Source organism: Ostrinia nubilalis, chromosome 23 (assembly GCF_963855985.1).
Source record: "Ostrinia nubilalis chromosome 23, ilOstNubi1.1, whole genome shotgun sequence".
Lineage (NCBI taxonomy): Eukaryota > Metazoa > Arthropoda > Insecta > Lepidoptera > Crambidae > Ostrinia > Ostrinia nubilalis.
The window spans coordinates 10,288,761-10,313,117 of NC_087110.1; the positions used below are offsets into that span (position 1 = coordinate 10,288,761).

Genomic DNA, 24,357 nt, shown 5'->3' on the forward strand with positions numbered 1-24,357 from the left:
AATTTATCACTTTTACCGCGACTGTCGGTAATTATTCATAATAACCGGTTATTATTAATAATTTTCAATTTATCACATTAACCGTAACATATACATTGTTTTTACAGAGGTTTTTGCTTTTTTCAACCTACCTAACTTGTAATGTTTGAGTTTTAATATGAAACTATTTACACGACATTTTAGTATAAATTATTAACTAACGATCCACATTAATATTTAATATATTTATCCATCTTTCTATTATATTAATCCGTTGCGTAGTGTAAAAGATTTCAACGCACAGACAGCGGGAACGACTTTGTTTCGTACTATGCATGCATCTAACCTGTAAATATGTAGATGGTGTGCTATTTTGTGCATATTGTATTCTTGAAAAAATATGTAAAAGATTTATTAATAGTCACATAATTCGTCATCATTACAGCCACAATGACGTCCACTGCTAAACATAGGCCTCCCCCAATGATTTCCATATAGCCCGGTTGGTATAGCGGCCTGCATCCATCCAGTCTTCCTGCTACCTTTGTACAGTCACGGAATGAAAAGGTTCGTCAGTTTTCAAATTGATTCCTTCAACGAATCGCGAGCACATATTACCTTTTGAAACTATGTTACAGAATAATCTCGAGTTAGAGAAAATAATCTTTAACTGTTCGTCAGTAAAGTTCAAAATTATTCAGATCAAAGTTGTTTGACAATTTAACTTGTCAAGAAGATTATTATGATTGATAAACTAAAACCTTCTTGTTGGTTCAACCTGCCATTATCTATTAAATAAAAAAAACTACGTTTTTGTAACATTGTACTGATGGGATAGAAAAATAAACAAGCAAAACCTTATTTGTTAGCAAACGTCATATTTATTTAAATGTTAGCAGCACTGTTTCTTGCACGGTTATGTTGGCAGGTTTGACTCTTACAGTACCTAGTGCATGCGAAAACCGACACTAAGGTGACGAACCTTTTCATTCCGCGACTGTACATAAAATTCAGAAGTTAGTAACTTTTGTAGTAATTATTGAACCACAACTTAGCAGTTAGCACTTATTAGCTGTATAATCATGTAAAGTATACCAGGTCATCATGACCGCACGCAACCACAGTCCAGTGGGCAGTCGCGGTTCGGTGCCCGGTCAGTGCATCGTGTTAATGATTGATTTGTTTGTTGCAGGTAAACGGGCTCGACAAGCTGTTAACTGGAGTTTGACACGCTGTAAACTGGAGTTAAAACCGGTATTTAGCGTAATAATAGTTGTATAATCTATATATATCTACAAAAGCAAAAGGTCACTGACTGACTCACTCACTCATCACAAAATCTCAGAAACTACAAGTGCTACGTGCTCAAATTTTGCATGGGGGTTCCTTTTAGAACGTAGGTGCTCGGTAAGACAGGATTTACAAAAATTCAAATCCTAAGGGGGTAAAACGAGGTCCACGCGTACGATGCGACGCCCTAAAATGTCTTCACATGATTTCGTCACTTTTTGCTACTGCTTGAACTACTGAATTGATTATGGCTGATAATTGATCTAAAACCAAATACAATGGTAGTCCATAGCCTTGAAGTTACACTGGTCAAGTGACATTTAACTGGATCACGTTCTTGTGGCATTTGATAAAGTTTAAACTTATGTTGTAACTTATTATTTGTTTAGATTACGCCTTAGCCTTATTTATCAGTGCGGTAATCTACTTCCCACGATGTAATATCTCATTACAAGTCACAAATAACTTATGACAAAATAAATACTAAACTCTTATACATTTGGTTCCGGCATAGTAGGACCCCACTCTCCCGTGGATGTAGTAAGAGGCAATAGAATTATGCGAACATCAGGCCTCCTCAACCTTTTTGGCCAGCATGGGGAGTGTAAGCCAAATCCTTTATTTGCCTCTGGTAAATCAGAAAGTTTCTGCAGACTAGACAAAAATTCTACCGGACTAAGGCTTGATTTTACAAAAATTCTACCTTTCTATAAGGCTTGATTTTTCAATAGTCAGATATGGTCAGAGCATTGAGTTATAATGTACTACGTACGGTCAGAGTAATCTTTTATCCGAAGAAAGAACTTTAAAGTCCATTGCCTTGTCACATCATGGCTGCTGATTACACAAGCCGTTGTATCACTTTCAGTCATGTAACGAAGAAAGAGGTATAAGTTACCTCGTCCATTCATCGGTGACACCTGATCCTTCCGACAATAGATATTCGATCGTGGAGATGGTAGAGTAAACTATACATGTTGTCAAGAGGTGGAAAGAGCTTACTTTTTCGAATATTTTTAGTAGAGTTCTGTAGGTAGGTAGGTACCTTACCAACAGGAACCCATTAACATGCCTCCGGTCTGTAAACATTTTGACTAAGGTGTAGTTTTTAAGTTGACTTACTTGACTTATGGTCCTATGTCCCCTAGATGGGGCAGAGGGCGTCCACAACAGTCCTCCATCGCGTTCGGTCTTGAGCTATGTGTTTGATCTCGCTCCAAGTCTTGCCGATCTTCTTCGCCTCGTCTGCCACAGTGCGCCGCCAAGTTGGCTTGGGGCGACCACGTTTGCGTTTTCCTTGGGGGTTCCAATCCAGAGCCTGCTTGGGGATGTGATCGGGATCCCTTCGTAGAGTGTGGCCAATCCAGTTTTTAAGTTAGGGCATGTAAACTAACGTAGAGTAATCTTGGTTCTTCGTGAAATATTCTGGCAACTTATTCACAATGCGAGCCATTATATTCCCGTCTTGGCAAAATTTTAAGTTGCTAAGTATTGGTGATTCGTGTTTATTTATTTACTTAAAAACTTTATTGCACACACAAAAAATAAGCGGCACTAAAAGGCGAACTTAATGCTTATGTCTGTTCTAAGTGTTTCTGTTTGATTAACCCTTAACCACTGACGTACGTACGTGGTACGTCGGTCAAACGGTTTTTCGTTCAAAACTTCATTTTGTGCGGGAATTTTTGCGTGTCCTTTTTGGTAGTTTCCTAGTGGCCAGAGCAGGCCTAGCGGGAGAAAATAAATGGGTAGCATGTCCCTAAGTAGGAGAGCTAGACCACCCGACGTATGTGGTACGTAACTTTTTCAACATTGCTTTTGTATGTTGGTCCATAGATAAAATTAATTGTTAGCAGTCTTATTTATTTACTTGGCCGTCTATATATAAAAAACCTTATTTACGCCAAAAAATATTACAAATGACGAAGAAATTAGCAAAAAAATCCAGTGGATGAACATTTTTATATTAGTTGCGGTTTTCGAGGACAATCATCATGATGGTTAAGGAGCTTTAGTTCGTGGCTTTGGATTTGACTTGTTCTGAAGATTGTTTACCATATTTTCATATTTCCTAGCTAGTTTGAAGCACGGCAAACTGGTGACCAGGTCATCAAACAAAGAAAGACTATAATAGCCTTCCTAAATGAACTGTATTAAAAAGTGACTTAATTTGTGAATTATTGCTATTGTGATTTTTTCCTGATTAAAACTGTTATTAATCTTAAATATGGCCAAAATAAAAGTTCCTAGTGTTATCGAATATTTTTGTGTTGATTTTTAAAAATTGCCTTTCTAACTTTTATTACATCTGGAGGATTTCACCAATATCATACTATTCTATTAATGTTACTATGTTTTTTTTACTATCTCTGTTTAATATAAACATGTGTAAATAATTTATACACGTCTCAGTGGTTAAGGGTTAAGAATAATGTTATAATAGTCACATCCAAATTCAAATTCTTTATTGCATTTATCATCTTGTAAGATGATACTACTTTAAGGATTCGACTCGCACTTGACCAGTTTTCTACATACTAGTGCCCTTGATCTCAAGTAGTACGATCCTACACACTCAATAATACTTACGTGCTAAGATTTGTCGCCATTGGTATTGTATGGGAACTGCCAGCTACAGAACAAACAGAAAGCAATGGTAATATTGGTTTTAGTATTGTCGTAAGTAGTTGATGAGTAAATACTTAGTCGTAAATGCTTAATGCATCGTTAGAAAGTGGGAAACCACTTTTTAGGCGATAATAGCCCAACCGACATCTAACTGCCGATTAGAGATTCCATCTTTTTCTATTTTTGCCGTAGGTCCTGAACATCAAATCAATGATGATTGTGGCTGATATGATGATGATGATGACATCATCATCATTTCAGCCACAGGACGTCCACTGCTGAACATGCCTCCCCCAATGACTTCCACATCGCACGGTTGGTAGCGGCCTGCATCCAGCGCCTTCCTGCTACCTTTATCAGGTCGTCGGTCCACCTTTGTGGGTGGACGTCCCACGCTGCGTTTCATCACACATCACAGTTAACCTCTAATATTTGTTTGTCAGATAGAGGCAAATGTATGATTTGAATAATACGCCCCACGCTGACCTGATGATTTTCGCATAATTTTGTCCCTTAGTTTTATTTTCCGATATTCACAGGAAGAGTGGGAATGATCATAATCTACTCAATGTTCTTGTTGCAGTCAAAACTCATAATCAGTCAAAACCACTTTTAGCTACAAAAAATCAGTCTAAATTCATGAATGTTATAAAACCATTTTGAAGTCTAATTTTGATATACAACGTGGTCACACACTCACACCTGCCTTAGGTACCACAGTAATGTTGCTTTTTATCTTTTATCATATTTTTAAGAAATCTAGGTATTTGCTAGACAAAATGTAAGTAAAATCATTACTTTGTATGAAATTTGGACTGATTGGTAAAATTTTAAATGAGGCGAAAGCACTTCAGTGAAAAGTGGTTTTGACTAACTTCCTTGAGCAAAACCACTTTTGACTGGAATAATCAGTCAAAAGTGATATAAACCAAGAGCATCAGTTAAAACCACTTTTGACTGATTTTTGCAGTCAAAAGTGACCGATTATGAGTTTTGACTGTAACATTCTGACGGAACCACTCGTCAATACTACCCCAGTATTCTTTAGTAACCATTCATCAATGTAAACATATTCTTCCCAACACCTCTCGCGGGCAATACAGACTTTCACTGCATGTCATTACTACAAACAAAGGTACTGTGTGATTGAGCCATAGTGGGCTTCTCAGGATTAATGGGCGCTGGGAAAGGGCACAGCCTTTAACTACGGGTGTCTGGATAACAATTAAGCTGATGGTGATCAGCAATTAACGAACGTCAAGTAAAGGAGTGGGCAATGAAATAATTGAGATATTACTCGTGGTTTCTGTGGAATGTTCTCCGAAAACATTTAGTTTGAAACATTCAACGAACACATTGAATAAAGAGGTTTGAAAAGACGGGGAAATATTTTATTTTATGAGATCAGTTTTCCTTCTATACTTACAACAAACTTGGATGAGATCTTTGTCCAGCAGTGGATGTCATTTGTCTGAGCGAATAAACAAATGGAAGAACTCTAAAATAAGATCACTGTACATTCTGTGAACTTACTGACTATACAGACGTAGTCCAAACATTTTCTCGCGTGAAATCCTAACTTTGTCTCTCCTAAAGTCCTAAATCAAGTTTAACCACTGGGGTAGTCTTGCCTGTGTCTTACAGAGAGCTATCGTAAATTCTTAATTAAAACAAAATAAAAACAAAAGACCGCTTCTTATTTTAAAATCGAATTACGTAAAACCGATCGCAAAGCATGCATTTAAAGACGTTCCGTTCCACGCAACGAACGTCCGAGATGCTCGCCGGCGCATGTCGCGCTGTTGGGTGCATCGCCTTAGCTCGTTTTAAATTCAAATTCAAATTCATTTACTGCAAAAAAGTAAACCAAATCAAGTTGCAGTACGAGTTTACTCATTTGAATAATTGAATTGAAAATTGGGTTAAATGCTAATTAAGTAGGGCTGCGCCATTAGAAACGATATTTTGGGGTTTACTTAGTGATTCTTGGATGCGTTTCTTTTCATTATAATAATCATACACTTGTTAGCAGGTAATGATGAGAATAGTAATTATAAAGTCTTATTATAGATTTTTCTAATTTTAGACCTTGCGTGCGTTTCAGCATAGGTTTCTGATTACATTCAACATAAAACATAAAGAAGCCATGACTTGTACCTTATCTTGGGGGTCCCTTATCACAAAACACTTATTGGTGATATTTTAGTTGGTCTGTACTCACATTTACCCGCCAAAAAAGGCGTTGGAGTCCCTTATGTATTTGATACCTACTTGCAAAAACAATGTATTTTCCGCGAATACGCTACACGTAAAAGTCGCAAGTCGCATTTGCAAAATGCTTACTTATGGTTAGATGGGGGGGAGAATAGGTATGAATTACTTAGTTAGGGCATCGAGTGTAGGGTTGCCAGGTCCAAAATCACAAAAGCCGGACTTTGTACTTCATTTGGCCGGACATTTTACCCTAAAAGCCGGACATGCGACCGGGGGGGGGGGGGGGTGGAGGAATTAGTGTCAGTTCATGAGTGAGTATCATCATCGGTTACTATCCAACATCCTGATGCGTGCGCTTTATATGATTCTGTGGCTCGACTTTCGCCTGGCGCGGCAACCAAATAAAAAGCCTAACAAAAGCCGGACAGGCCGGACAAGGCAATATATCGCCGGACAAGTCCCTAAAAAGCCAAACATGTCCGGCTAAAGCCGGACGCCTGGCAACCCTAATCGAGTGGTCTTAATCCAGCATTGCTTTTAGTCTCCACTGCAGAAGAAGTACCTTCTCTAATTTAAGCAGGCATAATAGGACTTAAAATATACCTACTCATGCGAATCAAAATTGTAATCAAATACTTAATTACTTTGACTTCCGTATGTGTACAGAGGCACCTACATTATTTCCCATTGTCTCGTATAAGTTTCGATCTTGATATTCTCTTGACCGAGTGATCGCACTGCAGTGTAACGCAACTGCAATCATTGCAGTTAGGGTATGCAAAACCGAAAGTTTATCAAAAACCGATTTTTTTTTCGGTTTCCAAGAAAAAAAACCGGTTTTCGATTTTTAATCGGTTATTATCGTTCTATTTTTTTTTCAATCAACTACTAGTTACATTACAGCGATTTGTTACGTCCTGTCCGTTTTGTGTTAGATTACATTATTTAAGAGAGGGTTATAACAGTTTTGATAAATTTAGCTTATTCATTAGGCATTATAGGCACAATATGCATAATGAATAAGCTAAATTTTACTCAAGGGATGGTAGTTTATCTCCATTGTACGTATTTACGTAATAATTGTCAACGAATACGTTTTTAAAATTCATTGCTCTGTCGGTTTAGTATTTTGTTAATTACCACCATGTACGTAATGTACATCAAAAACGTATTTGTTTACAATTACGATTGATATAAGCAATATCTTAAATTAAAAAGTAGAATAAAATGTAAAAAGCTTTATTTGTGAACGTTAGGTGGTATTTCTGTCAAATTTCAATACACTTAGTATTACAGTAATAAGCTTCTGCAGATATCGCAAATAAATGAGATTCAATGTTCAAAACAATTCAGAAATAATAACTGTTCAATTCACTCACACATAGGTTAATTATTCACTGCAATAATCACCAACTATGTATCTGAATCGCGGGGGGTCATGTCAGGTGGCGGGCGCGGGCGGTACGAGTCCTAAATAATTATCGGGGATTCCCCGTTCAAAGGTAAACGACGGAGTAACCAAGTGACAATGTTGCCAAGTTATAAATTGTAAAATAACCAAATATTCGTCAAATATCAAAATACCCAGGTTATATTATAATAAAATGATATTGCTTATTTATGGAATTTGTTACGTGTATACAGATAGAAAAACCGATTTAAATCCGGGTTTCGATTTTTAAAACCGGTTTTAGAATTCGTCGAAAAAGGGCGGTTTTTCCGATTTTTCGGTTTCCGATTAACCGGTTTTGCATTCCCTAATTGCAGTGCGTTGACTCCGCTCTCGTGAGCGATTGCTATAATCGTACAGTGCGTGCCAAAATTAGGTGTCGATTACTATTGCGTGTGGAGTTATGTGACTAGTGGCGATATTTGTGCTTACCAGTTGCAGGGTAATTTTGTAATTCAGGAAGCAGAATCATACTTATTCGCTTTCGGAATTAAAATACAGTACAACAATATACATAATTACAAGTTACATAGAGAAAACTCTTAGTAAAAATCGAGCACTGGCATAAAAAATGGTAGTGATTGAAAGAGTCGCTTGTAGCTCAAACAGACAAAAATAGGAATAAATTCCATGGGTGATACAAACTTTCGAAATTATTTGATCCTTTCCCTTGCTTAAGTATGAATTTTATAGTAAAAGCTTTTTTTTAAAGTTTTTGTTATAATATTATGTAGACAGTAGTTTTTATTTTTATTTATTTATTTTAATTTAATGTCCCAAAAGTATCTTCTGTTTTTTTATATAATCTTTTGTATCTAGACTATGTTATGACTAGATTACCTATATATGTATTACCTTGTCTCGGTGAATAAATGATCTTTTATCTTTTTTATCTTTTATCTTTTTAGATACTATGATACAAACATGTGCATCCAGTTTATTAAAAAGTATACTTTGTGACAAAAGCATTACCTACCTAACTAGAGGTGAAACTACACTGTATCTACGCAATTTATGTATTTGTAAGCTGTTTGTTTTCTGAATAAAACAAAATAAAATAAATACAGCATCATAGTATTGTTTCGACATAAAAACTATTTATTAGGAGGTTTAGTTGTCAAAAATATCAATTACAAATCGTCCGATTATTTTGTCCGGCACTGCACTTGCGCATCGCTTCCGTTCAAGCACGCGGATGATCACAAAAACTGCGCCCGCGGCCATCCGAGCGACATACGCGCACGCGCCGTTTTAACATTTTTAACGCGTGTCGAACTTTATTTTCCTATTTCGTCGTTTTGAAATGATATGTCTGTTCCATTTTGAGCAAAATTAGACACATGTAAAACTAACAAATAAACAAGAAAAGACCCTTGAGGGGCTCTGTACTTACTTGTGTTGTCTCTATATCTTTTGGTCTCTACCAACGCTTTAAGACAAAAATATGTATGACAAGTTTGACAAGTGCTGAGATGAACTGTCCAAATGACGTCCACAGCTGGACAAAGACCTCTCCCAAGGATTGCCATAGCGACTGAGCAGGCAGCCTGCATTAAAATGATTCTCAGTTCTTCAATGGAATGCCACGTCTTTTCGGTTCTTCTTCTTATTCGTTTCGCTCTTGTAGAGCGATTGTGGTCACGTTGAGGCGTTGTTCACATCGGTTGTAGAGGCTCTCAAACAACACAACTCTCCGAACTCTCTTTTCGGTTATGATTCATTAATTTAATTTCAGTACATTAAAGGACGTAGACCACCCTCAAAATGTATAATTAGCCGCTTTTTCTGCCTCAGTCCTACACTATATCTGCCCAGACTATGTCCATTGTCTGTCCCATGATTTGCTATTAACTATGTTTACACTTTCCGCAGCAGTCGTTTATCTAACGTAGACTCTTTCTTAAACAAAGTTTACCTTTGAAATGGATACTTAAAATAATGACGTTGGTTTTCAACCACAGCTCCAACGTATAGGATTTCCACATCTAAGTCTATTGTAATAGGAACTCAAATTCTAGACTTAGCTTGACTAAAGGTGAAAACGTAGAACAAACGCTTTCACTACACAAATCAATATAGAACTAAAATAACTCCGGTTAGATCATAGTGCTGAGGCGGAAGTGGTCTCGATCGTAATAAGGTAAATAATGAAAATAATATTATTACAGGGCGGTGATTTAGTTCCTGTAACATTTAAGTCAGTTATTCAATAGGTCTTTATTCTCCACTAGCGGCCGCGCCCGCGACTTCGTACGCGTGGATCCCGTTTTACCCCCTTCATCTATCTTACGCGGTTTAGATTTTTTCATACAAATGTTTTTTCTCGCTAACTCCCGTTCCCGTGGGAATTTTGCAATAGCCTGTTGTAACTAAGCTTTAAGTTTACTAAGGTACCTGCATGCCAAATTTCAAGCGTCTAACTTAAGCGGTTTAGATTTTTCATACAAAAGGATTTTCCCGCTAATTCCCGTTCCCGTGGGAATTTCGGGAATTCCTTTCTAAGTGCACCTCTAAGGTACCTAAGCTACGTCCCTTCCAAATTTCAAGTGCCTACGTTTTGCCGATACCTAATCACTGACTTGTTGCTCGTGGTTCTGATAAGGATCCAAACTAATTTTGCGCTTAGAGAAAACACATTTTTCTTTTCCTTTTTTTAAACTATTGACCGGACTCTTTGGAACTTCTGGAAGGGCTCGTTCCATAGCGACAAGAAAGCTTAGGTAGGTACCTATCTACTTACCTACATTATGCCATTCCAACTTCTACTGTTTTCATCTTCTTATATCAAGTTTTGTATATCAGCATTAAACATCTTTGAGAAGTAGGTACAAAAACTATAATGTTCCAGTCCAGTTCCAGTCTACAGTATATTTACTAAATCTCCATACAAAATTACTTCAACACTCATGAATGTTCACGAATATGACAAATCAATAATTACGACGCTATGACATAATCTTCTTCAAAAGCACAAAAACTATTCCAATTTCATGTCCACAGTACCTTTAAACTAGATCTCCATTCTCCATACAAAATTACTACAACACCATGAATGTTCACGAATATGACGAACTACCAATTTCGAAACCACAACAAAACGGTAGGCCTTTACCGTTTTGTAAAGGTGCTTGCGCAAAACTATGTAAACTATGTTAATCCTAATTAACCTTAAGTATTCTACACACCTCCCGATTTCCATTACAAAACGTCCACTTTAAGGGTACTTACACAATAAGGAAACCCGTGTCTATGGAATACGTAACTTTATAGCGTTTTACTGATTTGCATGTGTGAATCTTCACACGAAGTAGGGCTGCCTGCTTCGATTTTTTCAATGATTTACTTATCTTTATTTTGTGCCAAATGAATAATCGTTTTTTTCTTTCTTTTTAACTTTACTGGCAGAGGATAAAATTATGTTTTTGAAAACATGCTTGTACAACTTTTGGGGCCTTTTCGCTCCACAATTTTATCAGTTTCCAGAATTAAGGTATTTCACGTTCATTGATTTTTTAAATAATAATGTCTTCAACCCTTTCGTTTCAATCTTTCCTTGGTCGCAAGCAAAAAAACCCTGTCGCATGGTCTCTCGCCGTTTAAACTTTAGGTCTTCGTACCATCCAAAATTCAATACAGCTGTTATCATCCTCTTTATAATATTCTTTAACATCCAGTGAAGTAACCCTAAAAATATTCTTATGTGACAACACTGACAACCCTAAGAATACGCAATCCTGCGCACGAGTCGGTGTTCCGACGTGAATAAGATGGTGATAAACTCATGGTGTCCTAGAAAGCGTACGGCAAACGTCCATGGCGTACGTATGGTCTTATACGGTCATTTATAGCCCAAGGTCACACAAGCACAAGTGACTTCAAAAACTATACATTAGACTACTTACTTACATTTAGTTTTTTCCAAGAAAAGTTTAGCCTGTATTTACTTTTACGCCAAAGCGTCCCAGCGCATGATGTCGTTTCTCAGAATGTCTCTTTCTTAAAATGACCCTTTCTCAAAATACCGAGAAACGAGTTCTTGCGTGGAGATCACAACTCCCAAGCATAGTGTTAGGTCTCCAGCTAGGTACTGTGTAAACTTAAGAGAGGTACTCGCTAGCAGAAGCTGGATGAGAGGAACCGAAGACATTGGAACACTAACAGAAAAGTCCTATTCCGCGTTCTTTATTCCCTTTTATCCCTTACACCTTATTGGAAAGCAGACTCCGGGATTATTAGAGCAAAAAAATTAACCCAATCGGACACCCCAGAATAGAGGTCTGCTAACTTCAGACTTACGCTTGGCCGTATTAGAAACTTCAGGTTTCCCCCAGCATAATCTCTCGCTGAGTATTTGACCACTTTCTCTCCTTCAATATCCATCACAAAACATTTGCTAACCACCTGTCCATAGGCGCCTAAAATGGCCCAGTTATTCTCACAACAAAAAGCATAATTAGCAATTGTATGTAAATAGGAACAGCTGTTATATCAGTAGACTTTGTAGACAAACATACATAACAAAATTGCGCAATGTATGTGAAATATGCGAGCTGCATCTGATGGGTTCTTCAGATAGTTTTTTCTCATGGTTACATTGTGTGAGGAGTCACATAATTTGTGTGCCAGATTCGATGATAACATTCTTTGGACATCTAGGAAATATTTTGATGAAAAGACGAGTTATTATCTTAATGCAGCAGCATCTAAATCTTCATCACTTTATTAACTGGCTTGCGATGATATAATTAATATGTGAATTTGTTGAATAATAAAAGAAATGTTTGTTTCTATAATAAGATTGAATGAGATTCCCAATCCATTGTTAGAACTATTAATGCTAAATAAATGAAAGTGAAAGCAGTTCACGTTTCACACTGATAGATTATAGTTAGGAATATACAACATCCGATCCATCGCTTTGAAATACTACAGTAGTTATTAACACAGTCTATTCATCTTTCCAGATGGCTCTCCACGCCGTGCATCGACTGGCCTGCGTGGTTGCTCTCCTAGCCGCGACTACCACACAGAAGGACCAATCAAGATGGTCCCGCCAGATCAGCTCCTATACCGCAGACATCAGCGACTGGGTCCCACTACCCGGCCCCGTCGAAAGAGAACCGCCCAGCCCACAACCTCTACCCCCAATCAAAAGACAAGCCGTCGCGGAACCAAGGATACTGACTGAACCATTCTCTGGATTCACCAGACCTACGGGATTCGGCCAGGAACTCCCGCCGAGGAATTATTTTAATTCACCAGCGAATAGACAGCTGTATTTGCAATCAGTGCCGTCTGCGCCGCAGAACTATCTGACAGAACAAGGATTCGGGCAGAGCATCAGGTTTGGACTGTCTCAGCCAAACTTCCCTCTGAACCAAGGATTCGTTGCCCCTCAGTTCACATTCGACAATGTCCCCGCTGCTCCGCCGGTCAAGCCTCGACAACAACTACCATCTGTGCTGCAAAACCCTATCAAATTCGAAAGCTTCCCGAAAATTCCGTCCAATCAGGCAAAACCATTCATCAACCAAGGACTGCCCAAGCTGAAGCCCGAAGCACCAAAGTTTGTTGACGGTTACAGAGTTGAAAATCTTACCAACGACTACACATTCAATAAAAAGAAAGTACAGTCGTTACAGAAACTCAAGTATGAAAGCTTCGACAAGGCCCCTAAAATAGAAACGATACCTCCCAAGCAAAAAGTGGAGAGGGAAGAAGTGCAACTACTCTACGTTCCTTTAGAGTCTCTGAACAGAGGACAGTTTAACTTCAGAAGCCCTATTACTTCATCTCAATTAATGAACACTGACTTGTATTCTCAAAGTCTGCCAAAGCCTAATCCACTCAAACAACCATTCGCAAACGAAGCGCCTAAGCCTCTAGTGAAACCAGTAGACACATACAGTACTAGTCAAGAGTACTACTCAAACTTTGATGCTCAAAGAGACGACCAAGTTAAATATTCGACGAATGCTTCCCCATTCCCAACGGTCGCAGCAACAACTCCAAAGCCGAAGAAGCTGAAACCTCATCAGCCACCGCTGGCCATCTTTTTGACTCAAGATGCTCGTAAGGGAAATCAAATCAAAGTAGGAGATGTCCTGACTTCTTTGAAACATGCCGACACCATCGCTGTTCTGGATACTGTTAATCCTTTGAACGCACCCAAAGTATTCATCGGACCCTCCACTTTGACTCCTCCAGAGAACTATGTGAGATTCGAACTGCCGTATTTGTCGAACATTGAAAACACGGACAAGAAACTTCGTCAGCTCCCATTCTTTGTAGCACCTTTGAGCTATAACACACCTCAAGGATTTGCAAAAATACCATTCCCATCGCCTCATGTGGGTTCTGTTGTCATTAACTCCCAGATCAAAGATGCCAGTCCACCCGCTGCAAGTGTTATTCCCAACTCATATACTGTGGCACCCCAGCAACATAAACAGGTGACTCAGAAACCGAGCTTCACTTACTACAGTACAGCTGCGCCGAATACTAACCCACCAGTTCCAGCTAACCAACGTCCGCATTACTACTCTTTTGAACCACAAGCAGTCACAGCCATCCCGCCACAGAAAGAGCAAACTAATGCAGCCCCACCTAAGACTGGCTCATACTTCCTATCTAATTTGGATGACCAGTACAACCCACAGTACATTAATTTCCCATCTGATATAAACCAAGAGCCCGTAAGAGATTACAACATTGGAAACAATAAGAAAGTACAACCAGAAACCACGTCAACTACGCCCAGAACGACTGTCAGTACTACGACAACTAAACAACCTTCAACGTATTCCAGTCAGCTATTAGAAACTCACAATCCCTACTCTATCAACCAAGCGTTCCACTTCAGCACTCCTTTGGACTACCACAGCTACTATGATGAGCCTTTCGTAACTCCAGGATATAATCAAGGCCAGAAAACATCTCCTACTCCAGCGTCACCTCCATCTAGCCAGCCTCCAAAACAGGAAGAAGTTGTCACTGAGAAGCAGACGTACTACCAACAATCGTCGCCGAATTACGTACAAAACTATTCACCAGAAATTCATCACGAAGCTGAAGCACCGAACTACAGATACCCCGTTTACAACACCAATGACTACCCGAGCAAGCCTGAAGTTTCATCTGAAAACAACCAGAATGTTAATCAACCAGCCGCTGAGCCGGTTCAACCTGAGATTAACCAGAATTACCAATACACTTCCCAAGAAACTGTCGGGTACAATCCCCCAGCTTACGAGAACTTGACTGAGACCATCATAAATAAAATAACTGGACCTCCATCAGAAGTGGAATCACCGAAACCAGTTTATGAGCAATATGAAACTAGCCAAGAAGGTCAACAAGCGCAATCAGCGAGTTTCCAATCATCGACAAGTACCACGACGACCACCACGACAAGAAGAACTCCTTTGCGAACAAGAGGTCGCCCTAAGTACACCACCACTCCACGAACTGACTCTACTGAAACTCCAACTCGGTCTCCAGTCACACGTAGACCATTAAGAGAAAGACGTCCATTGCCACCAAGAAATAGATATGAACCTAATAAGATCACAACAGAAAGAGCCACGAGAAAACCAGCAGAATCTGGCGAAAGCACCACAAAATCTACCAGGACAAGGACCAGAGGTAAAGTTCAGTTTAAGCCTTCAGAAAGCGAAGACTTCTACAACAAGAAGAACAAGGGAAATTATGGAAATCAGAAGGAAGATCTGGCTTACCAGAGAGATGTTCTACACCAAAACTACCCCGTTACCCTGATGGAAAGAATGAGCACTGTCGACATCGAAGCCATTACCGAACCATCTCCAAAAGAGACATCTAACAAAAACTTTGACAGTGGAACCGAAACATATGATGCTGAAAATGCTTACACACATGAACACAGTTACATCGATAATGGATCCAAGGAAAATTCTCCGGTGTATACTTCTGGTGCGGAGTCACAAACTGAAAGTACAAATAACGAGGAATACGTTTATCAAACCAGGAGCAGCTCTGCCCCAATTCAGGCTATTTCCTCTTATGAAGATTCTTTTGAAAAACAAGAGGACAAATCGTCCAGACAAACTACTGCTGCACAGCGGCCAGAAATAATTTCGTACGCTACTGAACCAGTCAGTTCAGTCACTGAAGAAAGTCAACCAAGTTACCCTGGTAGTAATGAACATTCTACAAAACAGGAGGATGCGCAATCGTCAGAAGATATTGAAATTACTAAAGTCAACAGTCATGAAGTGAATCATGAAACTGAAACCGTAGAGAATGTCGTTCAAACTACACCGTCATACAACAGAGTAAGGGTACGTCCTGGAGTTATTAGACAGTACCACCAAGCTTCTTCCACCGAAAGCACAAGGAACAAACCTGAACGTAGAAAGCCAGTTCAGGCTGTAACGTACCGCCCCGCTTTTGATAGGAGAAGAACGACCATGCGAATTGAAGAAATAGAAGCTGATTTAAAAACAAAACAAGTCCATTCACGCCCAGAAGTTCAGGATTATAAGCATCCCGTTTACAGGCCCGAACCAACCACAGAGCCAGCCGTAACTACTGCTAGCTCTGCAGACTCAAACACAAAACGTGGACATTTCCGTAGGCGACGACCAGTTTACACTACGACTTCCACTGAATCGTCGAGCACGAAAAAGACTTACGAAGTCAAAAACAGATTCAGAGGCCGAAGACCAACTGAAAAACCTACAGAAAAACCTGAAGTTCAAACTGATGCCGCTCCGACGACCACAAGAAACATTGCATACAACAGGTATCACACCAGACCCAGACTTTCAGAACGATTCAACAAGAAAACTGAACCTGAAGCTGAGGAGTCCGAAGACCAAGAATCGAACTACTCAATCAATAGACCCAAGTACGTTGCTCCTGAATCTGAGCAGTGGTCACCGAAAATCTCATCAGATTCGTTCAAACCTTACAACCCAAATGATATCGCAGATGACACCAAAATCACACCAACTGAAGAAAAGTCTGACAAAGACGAGAGCGATCAAGATATAATAACGGCTAGAAATGACTACGACGATATCCTCATCTCTGTTACACCAGCTACAAATAACAGAGGCAATAAGAAGCTACCTGATATTCCTCCTACCCTAGAAGCTTATGTAGAACAAAGCAAAACAACCAAAAGCGATTCGGCAGACTCGATGTCTACTTTCGAGACTATGTTAGAAGAAGTGATGAAAAGCCTAGAGGAGCAAGATGAGGATGAGTACACAAGCAACGTTATGAAGCACAAGGGCGGTGAAATTGGTGAGATTCCTCCTGAAAGGATAATATCCTCTGGGGAAGAAGTCACACAGAAACCAAAAACGGATGAACCAGAAGCCACAACAACGGTCAATACTGAAGAGGATTCTGATTACTCGAGTAAGGTAATTGATTGATTTAAATAAGCACATAATTTTTACATTTTTTGTCATTGTTAAATTGAAAAGTTATGTTGATTGTTAGTAGCACTGCATCATTAGTTAAATTCACATATCAGAATATTTGAGTGAACTATTCCATTAAATAACTATTATGATGTAGGTAACTGAAATATCTGTGAATTTGTAGTAATTTGTCTATTGTTTACTTACAGGACCAGACCGAAAACAAAAGCCGTCGTCGTGGCTACTGGAAGAAAGTCAAGGTGCGCCCCGTCACGGAGTCCATCGAAACCGCCGAATCCCAGTATTACACCAACACCGTCAACCGCCTCGGAGAAGCCGTTCCACCATCTAAACTCACTCACGACAAAACCAGTAAATACGATAAACCCCGATTCTCCGTGACCACTTACAAACCAAGCTTCCAATTCATTAAAGACTTCTTCGATTCCGAAGACGATTTTCCTGAAGATGTCCTCCCAACGATTGACATCCCCAAAATTGACAAACATGCGCCTGAAAAGAAACCTGTAACGGAAGAAACTTATGATAAAACTGAAGAAATCAGAACTACTGAGAAAACACCAAGTCCTGGTGATATGGATTTGGGCACAGGATCTCCTGATCCAACACTAATGGATAGCATGTATTACAGCACACCGACAGAGCCTACTTCCAGCGAAAACGTTTTATCGCTTCTCGACCGCGCTGATGGATTCAGCTTTATGGACTACCTTTTCGGAGTAACTGATAACAAAAAAGTGAAGAATGAAACAACGCCTGACCCCACTGCTACTACAGTAGCAACTGAGGTTGACATAAATACAGAACAACCTAAATCAAAGGCAACCACTACAGACAGCACGTACATTCCAGAAGAATTCACAGTGACAGATGATAATACGGAAACAGTTACTGAATTTACTGATATAAGGAAAATTGATACTGTAGAACCGACAGAAACTAATCCGGTTGTGAGCTTCGAGACTTCCTCAGAGTCAAGCTTCATGAATCCAGCAAACGTTGTTAGTACATCAATGTCGACAGAGATATCACACGAAACAGAAATATGCTTTAGAGGCAAATGCATCAAAACTAACAAGGATCTTTTATAAGAAGAATTAAAGTTAACAAATGGTGCTAAAGACCTGTGTTCAAAGTAGTGAAAAAACTTTCGTTGTAGTGAATAAGTGGACAATCTAAATCTTAAAATATTAGAGTCAAAAAAATCCTATGCAAGCGGATTTATGTGATATTTTCGCGTATCTCTTTGTGAGAAAATGTTGCAACTTCAATGTATTTGGTATTGCTAGTTGTAAAAATACGTAGTACCGCATCGCTTCGCTTGCAACTGGAATTAGCTTATTCATTATAACATTGTAGACTTATATTTATTGATAAATTAGTTTTCGCGGTGAAATCTTGTAAATAGTGACACTCTTTACTCGATTCCACCTTTTTACGAATAATAAATGTTTTATAGCTAACAAAATATAAACTTTTAGAAAGTGGCCACTGCTAAAAGTTTTTACGGTGTAATATATTATTTTACGTTATTCTGCATAGTACCTTTAGTTTTAAGAGTGATAAAATGCACATTGATAGGTTTTTTTACTTTTTGTAAAATAATATTTCGACTGAGAATAATTATTTTTATAACCACTCGTAGTATAAGAATATTTTTTCTATTTTTATACTTCAAATATTATTAATTCTTATTTATTTCTCTATTTACGTAATTAATTTCAAGACATGGAGGGCATTTTGTGTAGATTATGTACTTATTATTTTACCCCACCCAAAGCTAAATGTAATAAAAATAAAACAAATACGATAATCTTCGCTTGTCTAATATATTTTTATTGCCTTAATGTCTAAAATTGTAATTTTAAATAAAAAAATGTAAAAAATAACTACGTTTTATTATTTTTCCAGTAATTTTTAACGTCCCTAAGTACAAGTAGATCCATCAAGGTTTATTGTCGACACGAAAAGAAGAAAAAGAAGGCTAAGTTCGAGGCAAACACTGCATTATAGAAATAAATGCAATAATTGCCTGATTCACAATAGATTGTGATTTCGCAGGTTTGATTCCCGGTTTAAGTACAGGGTGGAATTTTGTAATGCCACCTGGAAGGAAAGTACTCTTAAAACTGTATTAGATACTAGATACTCAAAACGTTCCTTTATTTTTGAAAAGAAAGAGAACTGCATTTACAGATTTCCGATTTTTCGAATATTCACCAACATTATACAATTTTTTAGAAATAATTTAAGATTTCATGGTTTTCCTTTCATTTGATTTATCAAGTTGGTTAGAAAGATTTCATCCTTTTACTTAACTCTAACGATCGATGCAATAAAAATACAGGGTGTAATTTTTAACAAATTTTAGTTGGTTCGATTCCCGGGTGTCGCAAGAACATTTTTGGAAATATTTGAATGCAGTTCTATTTCTTTTCAAAAATAAAGGAATGTTTTCTTTGAGTAAAATCTTCTATCTACGTATTAAGAGTACTTTCCCTCTAAGTGGCATTTCAAAATTCCATCCTGTATATTCGATTCAAAAAAGTAAATATTATGTACCTACTAAGCATAGACGTATAAGAAGTTGTTCTGTTATTGTTAATTATTGTTTTACCCAGGCATACATAAACATAAATATAGCCTGACCAGGAACATAAAAACCCTGGCATAGAGGCGCGTCAATTGCATTTGATAGTGCAACACTGAGTACAGTCGTACTTGTGTTAAATTAATAGGCTAACTTTATGTATCAGGATTCAGGATTACGGGCTAATTTGATATTTTCATAAATTAACGAAAAAATATTATATTATAGATAACCTGGTTTAAATAAATTAAATGAAACCATCAATCTAGCTAGTAGGATTTATTTTATTATTCATCAATAATGTTGGGAACCCAACAACGCGCGGGAGGAGACGTGCGGGCGGCGTACGATGACTAACGTCACCTCGGGCCGACAGCGTCATCATCGGCTGCGCTCGGGTCACACACTCGCCTTTGGGACACCACCGTCGTCGCACAAATACCGCGTACTCTCATAATTGATTGTAATTAGGCTGGCGAGAATTACAGCAACCTATTTTAATACAGTCCACTATTTTATTTCTTACTAATATTAGTTAGGACCCTAACAATAATCAAATTCAGAACTTAAATATTCAACTGCAATGTTTGCTCATAAACGCTTCAAACTCGGTACTTCTTTCCCAATTCCATAAAATTCAACACTTAGAAAGTGACATTTTTAAAAAAATGGGTATTTGAAACAAACCACAGCTTATTATCGTAGTGGACTGTACTATGCGATAAACATGTCAGTCAATTTGACAACCTTTGTCGGAAACATTATTCAATGAAAATATTGTCCGAACCCTTAGTATTTCTCTTCGACAAATACTTTAACACATTGTGAACCACTTTTCTTTCACGACTATAAAAAGATTATAGCAATTTAATTCACAAAATCAATTGCGCACATTTAAAATAAAGTTTGTTTACACTTTGACAGCAATAGACTGACATGCAAGGTGACATGTCAATGAAGTTTTCAGTTACTGTTGCCATTAAAAGAAATTAGTACCATTAGTTTTCCGCAACATGGCGAGGGTTTTTATGTTCCTGGTCGGGCTATAATACGAGTATTTCGCCATTATTTTCACAATCAAAAATTAATTTATTTACTTACGACTTTAGCTTGAAACGGAATGCGCCGCGTTGGCGCCCGCTGTCAAAATGTGTTGTGAAATGTCAACACAAAAGTGACATAACAATTTTGAGGTTAAATTCCGCCGTGTGTGCCGTGTTGTTTGGGTTTGATTCGAGTCAAAAACACTATCCAAAATGCACATCTTGGACATTGAAACCAAAATCAAGGACGACATGAAAGCGCTGGGCTGTAAATCGGACATCAAGATCAACTTGGCTTACCATCTCTACATCCATTTGGTCGACGAAAAACTCATGTACGACACCGAATACTGTTACAATAAAGACATAGACACGCTCTACATAGTCGCCAGACCGAGTAAGAACGAGAAAATTAACATTTACGTTCCAATTCCTACGTACGACGACATAAACTTGGAATTCATTAATAAAATCCAAGAGAACTTGTGTACGGTTGAGACCGGGCCTTCTATAAACCTTGCATTCATTGAGGGGGATTCTACTACTGTGATTTACACGTTCACGAAGGGTCTCGTGGAGCGACCGCCGCCTGAGAAGATAACGGAGCAGCGGAAGAAAGAAGAACGCAGAAGCTTCATCAATAACGAGCTGAAGAAATACAAAAACGATATCATGAACAATGCGTTGAACGGCGGCTTTGTCGATGACGACGACTGCCAAGTACTAGACTGAATTGGTATTTACAACGCTGAATGGTTAATTATTACATTTTTATGCTTCGTCGGAAGTTATCATATTATAAACCTTTCAACTTTTACAAATGGCAGTCATATTTCTCAAGCACAGCAATTATTTTAGTATGCTATTAACACAAAAAGAAACAAACCAAGCAGTTTGTAATTTGCATTGCAATTGTTAAAATACTGAAGCGAAATTGTATGCTTTATTTAAATTTTTTAATCGTAAAATAACAAAAGTACTCATACCAGTAAAAACAAGTGAAGGTTATTGTGTAAGTAAGTGAATGTATTGATGTTATTGATTGGTCATCATGAAACATTGTTTAAAACAACAAATAATGTGTAAACCATTACTTTAACAATGTATTTGTAAAATCAAACTTAATTATGATTTGGTTTGTATTGAATTTGATTACAAAATTTAATATGCATTTGTCTAAATGTAATCAAAACATTCAACAAAAATGTGCTGGGTAGTAATATTTTTTCAGTTAATGTTAAAGTATTAACTCAGATTAAAAACAAGTGAGCTATGATATGAAAGAAGTCTCACAATGCATTGTATGGTGTTAATAGCAAAAAAGGTGCAAAGATTTATCAACTTCAACCTTCAGAAATAAGGGCTGCCCTTCTTAACTTTTTGTTCCAAAATTAAAATTAATTTATGTAAAAGCATTTCTATTTGTATAAAATGAGATTGCAGTTTTTTGACCATTCACTGTTCATACAGCAAAGCTTCATGATAGAGTTTTGCAAAGATTACACTCCGCTAAGCCCTATGGAAAGCCGGCAGAGTAAGAGGATCCTGGATTCTCCAGGGAAGTTAGCATGGTCCAAGAATCGGACAGAAATGGAGAAGAATAAGTATGATGGCTGAAAAATATTTGCTGCCAAAGAAAGGGCTCCTATGGTATTGGAGGGTCTAGGGTTACCAGGTCCAAAAACAAAAGCCAACTCTGTGCTTCATTTGGCCGGACGTTTTACCCTAAAAGCCGGACATGTCACTGGGGGAAGGGGGTGCAATTAGTGTTATAGCTCACGAGTGAGTACTATCATCATCAGTTGCCCAACATCCTGATGCGTGTGCTTCATATTATTCAGTGGCTCGACTTTAAATAAAAAGCCAAACACCTGGCAACCCTAGAGGGTCTTGAAGTATTTTGGCAGGCTATACATAATATATGCCCCTATGGTCATTGAAAAGACTTGGATGGGATAGGAGCTAATGAGTTGGAGATGTTTGTAATGTAGGTACTAAGTCGTAGAAAGTATGAAATTTTGAAGGTTCGGTGCTGCCTGTATTGATTGTTTAATTAATTTAAGACAGGAAAACTTGAAAAATGTAACAATTTGAACTCAATTGATCCCACACAGTTAATGTATTAATTTCATATATTTTTAATGTCAAGATTGTGAATAAAGTCGAAAAAAATATTGGTATTTTTTATTTTAACTGTTGAAACCCACAAAAATCAGTAGATTTAATTATTTAGGTGGTTCCTTAGGATAATTCTATCAGCATGAATTGGACAGTGAGTCAAGTCGCCCTCTCGCAATGTGTCTTGTCTCGCAAAGTATTCAATAAATCTTTGGGAGAGGCAAATGCGTTTTATGCGTTCTTCTAACTCCGTTTCACAGTCATTCACTGATCTCATTGATTTTGTTTGGTAGATTTTTTTTAGATATAGCAACACAGACCTGTGAATCGGAAGTAAAATAATTATGTACCCTTTCGATCCTTCCCTGTTCCCTGTAAAATAAAATGCATAAGTTATTAAACAAACGTACCTACATACTCTTATTTAATTTGCCCATAAATTATTTAAAAAATTATAGTTTTAAAGATCAGTAAAATAATAATTAAAATACCATAACAAATGTCAGAGCCCAGAAGATAAGGGTCTTTTTTCCTAACAAGTCTCAAGTTCTGGAAAGGTGGACCAATGACAGCATAAAGGTAGCAGGGAAGAGCTGAATGCAGGCCGCTACCAATACCAATCGATCAACATGGAAAGCATTGGGGGAGGCCTATGTTCAGCAGTGGACGTCCTATGGCTGAAATGATGTGATGATGATAATGATGAAGTCTCAAGAAGGTAAGTATTTCACATTAATTGCGGCATAGTGTTATAAATAAAGTTACATACATCCAAATATTCACGAGTCACGAACGAATCGTTCGTAAATTTTTCCCCACACATGGCAACACCAATTTGGCCAGTTTTTTTTCTCCGCCTTTGAACGCAGAAGTTTTTGTTTACTCTTTGCAAAGTAAATATTTCGCGATACAAAAATGTAATATATTAATAATGAATCGCAAGTGTTCTTAGTAAAACGTGAAATAAAGTATTTAATAACTAAATTGACTTGTTTTAATAGCAAGCAACCGATCGACAAAGAATCGTCAATATTTTCACTTTATACTACAATAAAAAGTTAGTGCAGTGTTTATTTGTGTAGCAGAACTATTTATTTATTACAATATTTCATGTGTTAGTTATCCTAGTAAATAAAGATAATGAATTTTATAGGTGTTTGTGTTGTGTTACAAGTGCATTATAAATCGTGTTACCTATGATTATAGGCTCTGAAGTGGCTTCAACAAGGTGAGGTAAGTTTTCAGAAGTTAAAATTATTTTTCCATATTTTCTTTTAGAAAATGAAGAAAATTATTTGTTTTTTAAACACAAGTACATGGTTGGTTCATGCATTTTGTTCGTGTAGCGACACCTACATAATACGTGAGGAACTAAGATGTATGGTGTAACTTATTACTTACCTGCTTTTAAGTTCCATTGCGATAGAATAGATGGCACTGTTTACCAAAACAAACATTTCATGATTTTTTATGTATAATATTGAAGCTTATCTTGAGTAGAAAGTAAGCAATAAAATATAAATTAGGTCTTTTATGATTTTACTAATGTAATTTGAAAAACCTGTAAGTATTGTATTTTTTTATCAATCACATAAAATGATAAAAAAAGGGTTT

General features: G+C 37.7%; 1 protein-coding gene across 1 annotated transcript in view; it reads left to right on the forward strand.

Annotated features, from left to right (window-relative positions):
* The window catches only part of LOC135083349 (mucin-2-like), a 60,557-nt gene extending 41,676 nt beyond the window's left edge, over positions 1 to 18,881 (forward strand). Inside the window, exons 2-3 of the mRNA XM_063978083.1 lie at positions 12,526 to 16,971; positions 17,181 to 18,881. Of these exons, the coding sequence (XP_063834153.1) occupies positions 12,526 to 16,971; positions 17,181 to 18,083 (5,349 nt within the window). The 3' untranslated portion in view covers positions 18,084 to 18,881. The remainder of the gene's footprint in view (positions 1 to 12,525; positions 16,972 to 17,180) is intronic.
* Positions 18,882 to 24,357: the final 5,476 nt, after the last annotated feature.